This window comes from Lycium ferocissimum, chromosome 5, assembly GCF_029784015.1.
Source record: "Lycium ferocissimum isolate CSIRO_LF1 chromosome 5, AGI_CSIRO_Lferr_CH_V1, whole genome shotgun sequence".
In the NCBI taxonomy this organism is placed as follows: domain Eukaryota; kingdom Viridiplantae; phylum Streptophyta; class Magnoliopsida; order Solanales; family Solanaceae; genus Lycium; species Lycium ferocissimum.
Window position 1 is genome coordinate 74,860,827 of NC_081346.1, and position 11,878 is coordinate 74,872,704.

General features: G+C 32.9%; 1 protein-coding gene across 2 annotated transcripts; it reads right to left on the reverse strand.

Annotated features, from left to right (window-relative positions):
* Positions 1 to 1,000: 1,000 nt before the first annotated feature.
* On the reverse strand, positions 1,001 to 4,638 carry LOC132057462 (uncharacterized). 2 transcript variants are annotated; one of them, XM_059450079.1, is made up of 5 exons: positions 4,477 to 4,638; positions 3,168 to 3,430; positions 2,556 to 2,767; positions 2,207 to 2,474; positions 1,001 to 1,626 (listed from the first exon to the last, which is right to left on the reverse strand). In XM_059450079.1, exons 1-5 carry the CDS (start codon positions 4,499 to 4,501, stop codon positions 1,321 to 1,323), a joined length of 1,074 nt encoding a protein of 357 aa, XP_059306062.1. In that variant the 5' UTR covers positions 4,502 to 4,638; the 3' UTR covers positions 1,001 to 1,320. The 2 variants fall into 2 exon arrangements, with proteins under 2 accessions (XP_059306062.1, XP_059306061.1); XM_059450078.1 differs by lacking the exon at positions 4,477 to 4,638 and adding an exon at positions 4,054 to 4,386.
* Between the last annotated feature and the right edge of the window lie 7,240 nt (positions 4,639 to 11,878).

The window sequence follows — 11,878 nt, forward strand, 5'->3', positions numbered from 1 at the left end:
AAATATCAGCTTCGAGATGCTCAACTTGATCAATTGGCAAGCTAGCTACGACAAGCATTAAAATTTGGGACAACTGGGGAAATTAAAAAAACATATCTGCTGGTAGCATATTTCGATATGTTCCATATTATTGTTTGGAGTCAATAAGACTGAACTTAAAATAATATCCGCTGAATTAATTGTTTGATTGGACAAGAACATTTATGATGTTAAAGGACAAAAGCATTTATGCAGCCGCCTTTCCTGTAGCTTGTTCAAGTTAACAGAGGCGGATGTACAGTGTATGGTACATATTTGACAAAACCTAGTAATTTTGGTCTAAATCGCCGTGTATATGTTGAAAGATCCGCTAAATATTAAACATGTAGTAATAAACTACAAACGTACGTAGTTGTGTAAATGGATTGCTGGTATGGTGGCAGATAGAGAAATTATTAAAATTTATAAATTTAAAATCTTGAATTTGGCTTTATTTAGGTAGCGCTGCTTCAAACAGTGATGTGCCTCGTTTTCCTCATCAAGTTGATTTGTCTTAGAGATTGTTGACTTATACTTATTGGCGGATCCAGGGCTAATTTGAACCCTCTTCGTCAAAAAATTATACTGTATAGGACAAAATATTTCTTTATGTATATATAGTAGACATTGAATCGCCTTGGCTTCTTGGTGTGCTTCTTTCTTTATATTTTGATTCTCCTTACTAAAATCCTAGCTTTGCCGCTACTTATACTAACATTCAATGAAAGCGATATCGGTCTATCGTCACAGCTCCATCGTTTTCGAGTTTGGAATTGATGAAAAGAAAATGGAATCGAGTTGAATCTATCCAGATTATACAAAAGTACTTAGTCAAGTTGATTTCGAGCCAAATTTTTCTGAACTTGCTAATTCAGAAGCCTTCTGTTTAATTCAATTGGAATCAAATTCTCATCAGTAATAACTTGTTTGCAATTACAATGAATTTCTATGCACCAAAAAAACAATGATAAGATGAGCATGGTGATGAGGAATATGTAATGATATATTTCCATAGACTAGCTAGAAGCATTATCAAGCAACATAAGAAAACACAATTATCTAACAAGTTTGATGAGCTGTAGTCATCTAATTTAAATTAACAAAAATCTCATGTGCCAAATTTAGACATCCTCAAGAAAGCACTATGGATAAAAGAACACATCGCCCAAAGCAGGTGTCATCGGATCCTCCAAGAGTAATAAGCTTTTAAAGGATCCGACACAGGTGCAACAACATTTTTGGAATATCTAAGCAACATAGCACATAGCTTGATAAGAACATTTATGGGAACCTTAATAACCTTTATAGAACAAAGGTTTCCCCAAGTAAGAATGTCTTCATAATCTTATCTCCCATTCCATCTGCATAAGGAAACAAGTGACCACCACCTCTTATTTCATGATATCGAGTCCATGGTAGTCGTTCTGCAACATATCGTTGCAAAACGACAGTTACAATGCCATCCTCGTCACCTTGCCATATGTGAACAGAGCCTTCATTGTTAGGGAACGGGTCCTCGAGATCCATGGGGTCGAATTCCCATGTTTTAATTCCAATTATCATGTCGCGGTGGATGGACTCGAACTCCCCTTGTTGTCTAATCTGTGCCTGAGGCCATGAATGAACATATTTGGATACTCAAAACATGTAAATATACTAAAAATATACAGTTTTATATCGAAAATATATAGATAACAGAGTAGAATGTATATCAAGCAAATATAGAGCACTAGAAATAGCTTTTTAGTATTGTCAATTATCTCTCGGTCAAAAACAAACTAAAAATAAATAAAGAAAAAAAACTACTAACACCGCGGAACATAATGCTAAGATGTACATAAAGGAAGTAGTCAGATTGCAGGGTACGTCACAACACACTTTTGGCAGTCGTTTCAGAAAGGCCGCTTAGCATCAAGCTCCCCTTTTCTTTTACTACATTTTTTTTCTCAAATGCAGGAGCAATGGAAAATGAGGGCAGGAAGAAGGGGAACGTGACACTCGAGCATTTGAAGTCTCGTTACAAGGTGACATTCTACTTCTACGCAATGGCTATTCATTATTAACAACCTATTCCTGATCAAACAATTTATGTAATTAACATCACATGGTTAATGGTCTAACTTTTCTTCTTAATATTAGCATACAAACTGGTAATAATATGCTGACAAGATTAAAACCGAGTTCTCACCCGATATGGTTCTTGTGAAGAATCAAACCTCGGTGCCAATTGTTTGTCCTGAGTTGAAAAGATATCCGGGCTATGAGCTGCGACTCTAGAAGAAGGAAAAAACTTTTGTGTGTTCCACCAATAAGTCAGCCACGGTAGATAGTGAGCAACCCGAACTGTCCACAGATCTGGGGCTGGCATGTCGTAGTATATTTTTTCGGTCAAATTTGCAGGAAAACCGGGCCACCAGAAGTTAGCCACGGGCGTGAGAAGCGCTGCTCCAGCCAATCTGTTACACATTACTTAAGTGACACAATATGAAAATAATAGCCTAAATAGCTGCTAATGGTAAAAAGAAATTGAACAATACCGATGAGGAATATATTTGAGACAGCCCCAAACTGCTTGTCCACCCATGGAAAATCCAGTTACATAAAATTTGGATCCCAATTTCAATTGATCGGCTAGCTCTTCAACATCACGAGCTAAGCTCTGAGGCGTTCGTTGTGGATGAGGATCACTTTCTCCATAACCAGGTCGATCAAACGAAACAATGTATATTCCTAAACTCTCAATAACATCCTGCACCAGAATATTTCATTGTAGCCATTATTATACAGAATTACAAGATACAACTAAACATATAGCAATTAGCCACAGACAAATTCTGCAATGGCTCAGGAATTTATATAAGGGGGCTCAGAAAGAAACTACAATGTCCCATCTTTGTGACTGAAATCAAATTTTGAACCCCTTTTTTATTGCACTAGAATTTTTTTCTTATGTCAGGTTGATTCAACCGTTCATATATCAGAAAAAGCTCGTTCTTTTCCTCTATCTATACAGTATAATTTTTGACTAAGGATATTCAACAGAACCCCTTATTCCTACAAAGCAGGATATTCAACAGAACCCCTTATTCCTACAAAGCTTCGCTCCTGGCAACAAAATTGCGAGAAAAGAGAAAGTAAAAGGGCATTACAGGAGAAAGGGTGCTGGCAAAAACAACATCATGCCTACAACAGTCGAATCCATGGATGAATATAATTTTGTACTGTGCTTGATCTTTTGGAACGCCTTGCTCTTTATAAGCCAAATGCCTTCCATCGGAAAGTTTTATTCTCGGTGCAGTAATTGGAGCGCCATTTGGTGAACCACAAATTTTCGGAGGTGGCGGCGTAATTGCCCGATAAGCAAATGCCAAGAACCCAATGAAGAGAATTACAAGTATTTTCCCAGTCATTCCTGAAATGTTTCAGATATTGTCACTAATTAAGAACTAAAGGTCAAGAGAAAAGGACAGACTATGAACTATGCATGACTAAACTAAAACAGATTGTTTGTTCTGCCACAACAAAATCAACTAAAACAATTCCAACCAAGAAGCAACAAGTATTAGTCATTCCTAAAGGCATACTTCCTTTTTCGTTTAACCATCTGATATCCGGAACCTATTGGGCATTGGCCCAACTAATCTAGATTTGCACCGCTTTGGGCCCATTCAGGCTAATCTAAAATCGCCCCACTTAGAATTGCCACGCTGCCTACCAGACACTTCTCCATTCTAATGGCTCGATTGTGAGGGAGAAGTTTGTGGCTTCAGCGCAATTCGAAAGGACTTGATAGCTCAAGAACTCTCAATATTCCAATAAACAGAAATTTGGAGGTGATGTATATAAAACTTCCAAGACCTTAACAACTTTCCTTTAAATAACTAAAAAAAAATATCTGACCAATGTATCTCATTTTTAAGCCCACACATCATCAAATCATTTTTCTCCGACTCAATGTCCAGTATCCGCTTTAGAGCCGCGACTAATCCGGATTCACACCACATGATATCCATTTAAAGAGGAAACGCTACCTACCAGGATTTTTTCCATACATTATCAAATTGTTACAAGCATCTATCACCTCCAGCTGTAATCTACAGGTATCAAAGTACATTAAGATGGAAATCTGTTACAGAGAAGCTCCATATGTTGTAACCTTTTTGGTAATGAAATAAACTGAGTGCTCAAATTATTTGACTTCATACAAGCACAAGGGGGTTAACCCCAAAAGTAAAAAAAATGTTATCAATTTTCACATTCTTTAAAAAGCTTAGACAAAGCAAGTGAATACACCAATTTCTCTACATCTTTTCTCGCATTCAATTTTATTTTCTTGATCTGTACTTTTTTGCATTCAAATTTAGCAGTTTTCAAGAATATGACAGCAATTTAAACTTGTAGAAAAGGAAAGAAAAAAAAAGAAAAAGAAAAAAAAGGAAGAGAAAAGAGGAAGAAAACCTGAAATAGCATAGAAATCTGCCATTTTGTGACTTAATGATTGTGATGAAACAATAATTGTGATCTTATTGATAGCCTTTTTTTTAGTTTTATACCATTCCACCAAATTCCAAAGAGTTCCTCTATGAAAGAACAAGATTGGGACAGAATAACAACCCACATAAGACAACAATATACAAGACAAAGTTTGGTGATAATTCAGTCGGCTTTTTTGTAACAGAGACAAGGAAACTCTAGAACCTGAAGTACGAGTTCCGCAGAACTTACTAACTTTGGTCCAATTTTTGTATAGTAATTATTAAGAAATTCACTACATATATACATATAATAAACTTCAACTCCATAATTTTAAATTCCGAATCTGCCTTAGATAAGGACCTACGCAAATTAGAAAAGTAAACATACATTTTCATACTAGTAGTTCTTTAAAAGAACACAACTCATGACCAAATAAGAGATTAAACAACTTCAACGCCACTTTTAACATCTTTTATTGAACGGAAAAGACTCAAATATGTCATCGAACTATCAAAAAAGACTCATTCATGCCACTAAGATCGTTGATAGTTGGGCTCAAAAATGCCACTTCCGTTACCATTTTGGGTCATATATGTCATTATTCACTAACACTTTCTCATTATCTTATATATATTTGCCACGTGGTATTATCTAAACATTTCATTTCACGAGTGGCATATATGAGTCGTTTACCAAACTAAAACGTTCACCAAATGGCGTATTTGAGTAACGGTTTTCCCAATTCTTATATAAAGCTCAATCTTTTTTAATTATATGTAACAAGATTATAAGGACAAGTTTGTCCCTTATATTAATAACATTATTATTTTACATGGAAAAACTATGCTCCCTTATTTAATTAGCATGAATCTAATCTTATTCTACATCCTTCACAATTTTTACGTACTTTACGGCTCTTTAATATTTTTTTTTTTTTTTTAAGAACCACATAAAATTTATTTAAGAAAAAAAGAGACAGATTTAAAAGAGAGTACACTAATGAGGTGTAGATGGGTATGAAAAATTACATATGAGTAAAATTTGTTAATATTGGGCTGGAGAAGACTCAAACACTCATATGTACTTTTCTTACATCTACACCTCATTAGTGTATTCTCTTTTACACCCGTCTTTTTTTTTTTCTTAAACAAACTTTACGTGTTTTTAAAATACTTTTAAAGAGTCGTAAAGTACGTAAAAATTGTGAAGGATGTGGAATAAGATGGGATTCATAATCCAACTAAATAAGAGAGCATAATTTTTCCATGTAAAATAATAATGTTATTAATTTAATATAAGGGACAAACTTGTCCTTATAAGCTTGTTATATAAAATTAGAAAAGATTGAGGTTTATACTAGAATTGGGAAAAGACTCAAATATGCCACTGAACTATGAAATGACTCATATATGCCACTCGTAAAATTATGGGTTTAGATAATGCCACGTGGCAAAATTTGGTAGTAGTAAAGTTTTGTTAGTGAGTAATGACATATATAACCCAAAATGATAACTGCGGTCGCATTTTTGAGCACAACTATTAATGAGTGGCATAAATGAGGCTTTTCTGATAGTTTGATGGCATATTTGAACCTTTTCCGTTTATTAAATAATAGTCACTATTTAAAAGTTATTCATTTAGCCATTCTTTTGACAAGGAAAAAGTTTTGGATAAAAGTAACCCCCAAAAAAATAAAGAACAACTCCAACAAATGGTGGTGGAATTCGAAGGATTGACAAGTGAAACGTAAGGAATGATTCACGGGGTTTAAAAATTTATTGGAATTTTAAAATCAAGGAAGGACTCATGGGGTTCAAACCTTTACAAGTTAAGAACCAAGCAACAATTCACGGGATACAAACCTTTATAAAGTCTGCTGTGTATTAAGCAGTGGTATTTTTATTCAAATTTTATTTCCGCATTAGATTATGGTTATTTTCCTATTATTTTTCAAACGCTGGCTAAAAACTCATAGCAGGCTTGAAAACTGGTCGTCCCACCTAATTTTATGTTATATTACACTAAAAAAAAATGAAGAAAACTGGCTACGGAGTGAAATTCCTTCCTTCATGAAGGTCAAGTTGGGCTGTAGTGAAGTCCAAAGAATTGTTGTTTAAGGCCATCAATTCTCGTCACTTTATAAGAGCAAAATGAAACTCACTCTGAAATATTTCTAGTTCGCGTTTTAGTCTATTATTTTTCTTAAATAAAAGACTTATTTTCTTAGGGAAGTAATCTGAACGGTTCGACGAATCTGTGACCAAAAGTTAAACTATATGTAAGAGAAATGTACAATTTAGCATACAAAATTACATTTGCATAGCCATATTTTTAATTTACACCCGCATAGCCACTTTTTTGAGGTATACGATATTATACAATAATATATAACTTTATACACCTAGAGTAGACAATGTATCAATCTTGTATAAAAGTGTATAATAATGTATAAGAGGTGTTTATACACACTTTTACATTGGGTATACAAGATTATACAAATTTATACAAAAGGTATAAAGCACTTTTACACTAGTATACAATATTACACAAACTTATACAAGAGGTGTTTATATATAAGAGGGGACGTTTATACATAATGTATAAGAGGTGTCTATACACACTTCTACACCGTATAAAAGTGTATAATAATGTATAAGAGGTGTTTATACACATTTTACCCCACCTTTTTTTTTTGGCAACCACTAAGAAACTTAGTGGGATATTTATTAATAATAAACAAGGCAAAAACATAAGTTCAAAATAAATAAAGGAACAAAAAAGTCCAACAAAGGCCGACACAACCAAGAAACCAGGTGAAAGCCTAAATTAGGAAAGTAAAGACACTAGTGCTCATCGGCTAAATTACGGCCAACACTCGTAAAAAATAAAAAGTGGGCTAAATCGGGTAATTATTTTATCCTAATTGTCAGACAGTGTTATTTTCCCTAAATTATTTCATAAAATTCATATATTAATGAGGCACAAAAGAACTTATTTCTGATTTATGGGTTAATCAAAGATACAAACGAGACAATAAAAATAGCTAATTCAAAAAAATTAATTTTAAATTAAAATCATCATAAACAAGAAATAAAAATGAATATACGTAATACATAGGAGGCGTAAGTGTAGGATTTCTAGAGTATATGGAGTAAAAAAATTACACTTTCATCAATATATATAAATTCAATCTACTATGCAAAGTGAAATTACAAAGAACCTCAATCTTATCATAGATATTTTCTAGAAAATACAACATTTTGTCATGATTCAATAGTTTGTTATCAGTTATTCGATCGAATGTTTCTTTTGTGGTGATTTAGAGGATTAAATCTTGTTTCTCTAGATTAGACATCTCCACAAATTAAAGGGACACAAAGGAATATTTTTTCATATGTAATTAAATACTAGAATTATTGCATGAAACTTTTGACTTCTAATGTAAAGTCATCTCAGTGTGCCATAGGGGCTTGTCGATTCAATTCAGTTCTTCCAGTAAGCTGCTACTTGGTCAATTTCAAATCCATAATAACGATGTCATTAATATTCGAACAAACTACAAAGTATACCTATTTCGAAGTTCTGAACTAATATTCATGCAATTGATAAGTCTTTCCATGAAATGAAGTCAAGAAAAATTTCTGCGGGGGATATTCAAAGATAGATCAGAATTCCTGTTTAAAATGTGATTAGATTTATTACTATATTCTCAAAAAAAAAAAAAAAAAAAAAACTATATGTTATGTACTTCTATATGTGCAATGATCAAGTAATAACTCAAATAAGATTGTAATCAATATTTAGTTTGTCCCTCGTTTACTTTACAACCTTTTCAAGCAGACAAAGTAGGAGCTTTTCTTAGATTGATTTTGGGTTGTAATATTAACACTAGTACTACTACTAGTGTCTACTGTTGACACTCTCTTATGTAATGATGCATATTAATTATATATAATATATTTCATTTTTAATAAAAAATAACTCAAATAAGAGTCAAAATTATTCCTTTGATTCTCTCATATATTTCAGTTTATTTTCTCCTTCCATTGACTCTTCAGATGGTTGATGAATAATAGGATTGGCATGAGTATGAAGCCTTCTTTTTCTAGAATGAGGAAGAAAAAAGGTGTACAACTAATGGGGTGCTGCCTATTTTTGAAAAATGTATCTTAATTTTTTTATGTTTGGTTAGTCAAAATATTTTGGAAAATATTTTCTTCAGGATAATATAAAATTTTTAAAAAATGAATTTCCTGGTGGAATCGTGGAAGTTAAAAAAACAAGTTTCATAAGTGATATTGTTGCTTGTCTCTCCGACCCCCAACATATCCTCCACCCACCCCCAATCTCCGCCCCCTCATATCTTCCACCTCCTCAGTGTTTGCCTAAATCATATATAAATATTTTTATTTACTTACTAAGTACCAGAAAATTAAGTAAGCAAATCACTAATATTTGGAAAAAAATATATTTTCCAAGGAACATTTTCCCTAGAGATTTTTCTTGATACCAAGCTCACCCTAGACTGATTTTAAAAAGGTTGATCTTGAAAATTGTTCTAGGTGGAAGAATATAATAAAGAGGTCTTTTTTATATAATGCAGTGGTTTTAAATTATACGTTGTTTTTGAAGTGCATTGGCATGAGTGACTAGGATATTTAACAGTGTACTTTCGTTACTAATTATGGTAATACCACTACCTTAGCAATTGCCAAAACAGGAATTATGGGCAAATCATCTTTACATTTCGAAATGACTTGTCAGTTCATTTAAAATATATTTATTTATATATGGTGGAGTACCCTTTATACCCTGAGCAGGGTGCCCATACTTTGATGATCAAGAATCTTACTTAAAAAGAATTACTAACTTTTTCCAAATTAATCACATTCTTATTCTAATCTTACATGTAATTTGGGAAGGTTCTTACAAATAAGACAAGTCTTATTACTCTAAATAAAAAAGCAAGGAATATTCCTTTTAGCATTTATAGAATACTTTATTTAAGTAGAAACATATGAATAGGATCCCTTTATTTTTAGAAGTCTCAGGTTCGAGCTCAGTGTATGAAACATATTCCAGTAAGGAGCGCTTTCTCTTTTGCTGGGCCTTACACAATGTGAATCTAGAATAATGAGCCTTAATGCAAGTATCAGACACCGAATGAAAAATTAAGGGGAAAAAAAGAAGTAAAAACCCTATCTTGGACGGTTATTAATCATATTAATTAATTATATCTTTCGTTTCATTTTATATGAATCTATTTGACGAGACACAAAAATTAAGAAAAATTCAATGTTTTTTTAAATGTGTGGTTGTAAAAGCTCATTATTAAGGGTAATATGAAAAGTCTAAATTAAATTATTTCTAAAATTAGAGTAACATAATTCTTTCTAGACCAAACTAAAAAAGAAATAGTGTTTGAAAGAATATTTAAAACAAAAAGTTTAATGTGACAACTTGATCAATAGTTGGGACCACATGCCAAAAACTAATTTAAGGTATGTCATCTGACATTTATATATGGGAGAAAACGAAAAAGTATTTGCGTTATTTATTATTTTAAGCTGTACGATAAATTTAGCACCAATTCTAGAACGGAAAAGAGTGAAATTCACTTTTTGAAAAATAGTTCAAAGTATTTGCTTATTTATTATTTGGGGTCAAGCTGTACGATAAATTTAGCAAATAATTTTTTACTCACTAAAATTCAATCCGACTATTAATTTTTTTTTTCAGCAAAAATAATACGAAATTTTTCCAAAAAAAATATAAAAAATAATTCATTATTTTTGCAAAAAAAAAATTCGGTCGATTGAGTTATTTTAGGAGTAAAAAATTATTTGAGGGTAAAATAATTTTGAAGGGCTAGATGATGAGCTTAATGCAGCAACAGTTAGTCAACCCCATAGAACAAAGTATACATGAAATCACTACATGAAATCATAAAATACACATCATTATTTTTTGCTTTCTTTAAAAGAATGTATGGAAGATATGTGAATGTAGTTTTATAGTACTTGGATATGTCATGGATTTATTACTTCCAAACCCTTTCAAGGAACTTATAAAAGTTGGTTTTCGAGGTACTTACAATGAGGTACTTACAATTGTCAAATTTGTAAGTCGATTGGTACATGCGCGGATGTGCCCCCCTCAAAGAGATGAGCTCGAAGGGAAAACACCCTAGTTGGCAAACAAAAGCAAGAAAGGACTCAATGATGAGTTTGTCCAAGAAAAAATCAACATCGTACTCTCCTCATTTCATTCCATGTGATGCTGTTTGATTCGATACGATAATAAAATATCATCTTATAAAATGAAATAGAGTTAATATCAAATAGTCCCCAATAAATGGGAAGACATAAAATATGAGAACCTAAGCTCACTTGGACTATGTCATCATCGAGTCCAAAAGCGCCTATAATATGTAAATTAGTGTTATGTCTTATATAATACTTCACTATATTCTCTCTTTATGATGTTCGTTTCATGCCTAAGGCATCATGCAAGTCCACCCCTTCTTGAAGAACTTGTCGACCTAGAAGTCTGTCAGTCCTTCTTTTTTTTTACCCGCCCTCATCAACCCCGGCCCTTCCCTCATGGGTGCCACATATGTACACCTCCTTCGGAACTCAGCTTCTGATACCATATATGTCACAGCCTAAAACCATGATTCAAATTGTCTGCTTTGACCCAATATAACACACTGATTTGTCTGTTGAGCTATAATTTATATTATCGAGCCCAAAAGAGCGTGTACCTTGTGAAATTAATTATGTTACACCTTACATAGTTAACTTCACTCTTCTCTCTCTTTTACAATGTGAGATTCACCTAAGATATCATGTGCACATCATTTTTCAAAATCTTGTCCGCCTAAAAACCTGGTAGTCTTTCTCTTTGACCAGCCTTCATCAGCCCGCTCGTCATCATGGGCCTCATATAAAGGAGGTAATGGCTCACGATGATTCACTTCTCAATTTACAACAAAACTTAAAACTAAAAAAATATATATATGTCGTGGTAATTGTTGTGACAAAAAAAGTAGGAACTATTTTTATAACAAATTTTTTTGGATAGTAAGTAATACTGGTCCGTATTAATCTTGTATTTTGTTATGAGCATAATAACTATTAACACAAAAAAATTGTGAAATAGGTGTTAGTGGGTTGGGATGGGTTGGGGGATGGGTTGGAGTAGGACCTAAATAGCAAAGAGTTTTTTAAAACTTTTGATGTTTCCTAAGGTGCCATGTTCTACACCTTTTTTTAATTTATTCTTCTTCACTATGATGGCTATAACTTAGTATACACACATATAAAGGTGGCCCTCTAATACATTTGTCCAATACAAGCCATTCTTTTAAGTCCTTCAAAAAACA

Bases quoted from the DNA above. Each gene is read 5' to 3' on its own strand.
- LOC132057462 (XM_059450078.1), bottom strand. From the start codon at position 4,132: ATGTACTTTGATACCTGTAGATTACAGCTGGAGGTGATAGATGCTTGT. The intron at 3,431-4,053 runs GTAGGTAGCGTT...GAAACATTTCAG, and splicing joins AATGTATGGAAAAAATCCTG to GAATGACTGGGAAAATACTT. The intron at 1,627-2,206 runs GTGAGAACTCGG...TCATGGCCTCAG, and splicing joins CTTCACAAGAACCATATCGG to GCACAGATTAGACAACAAGG.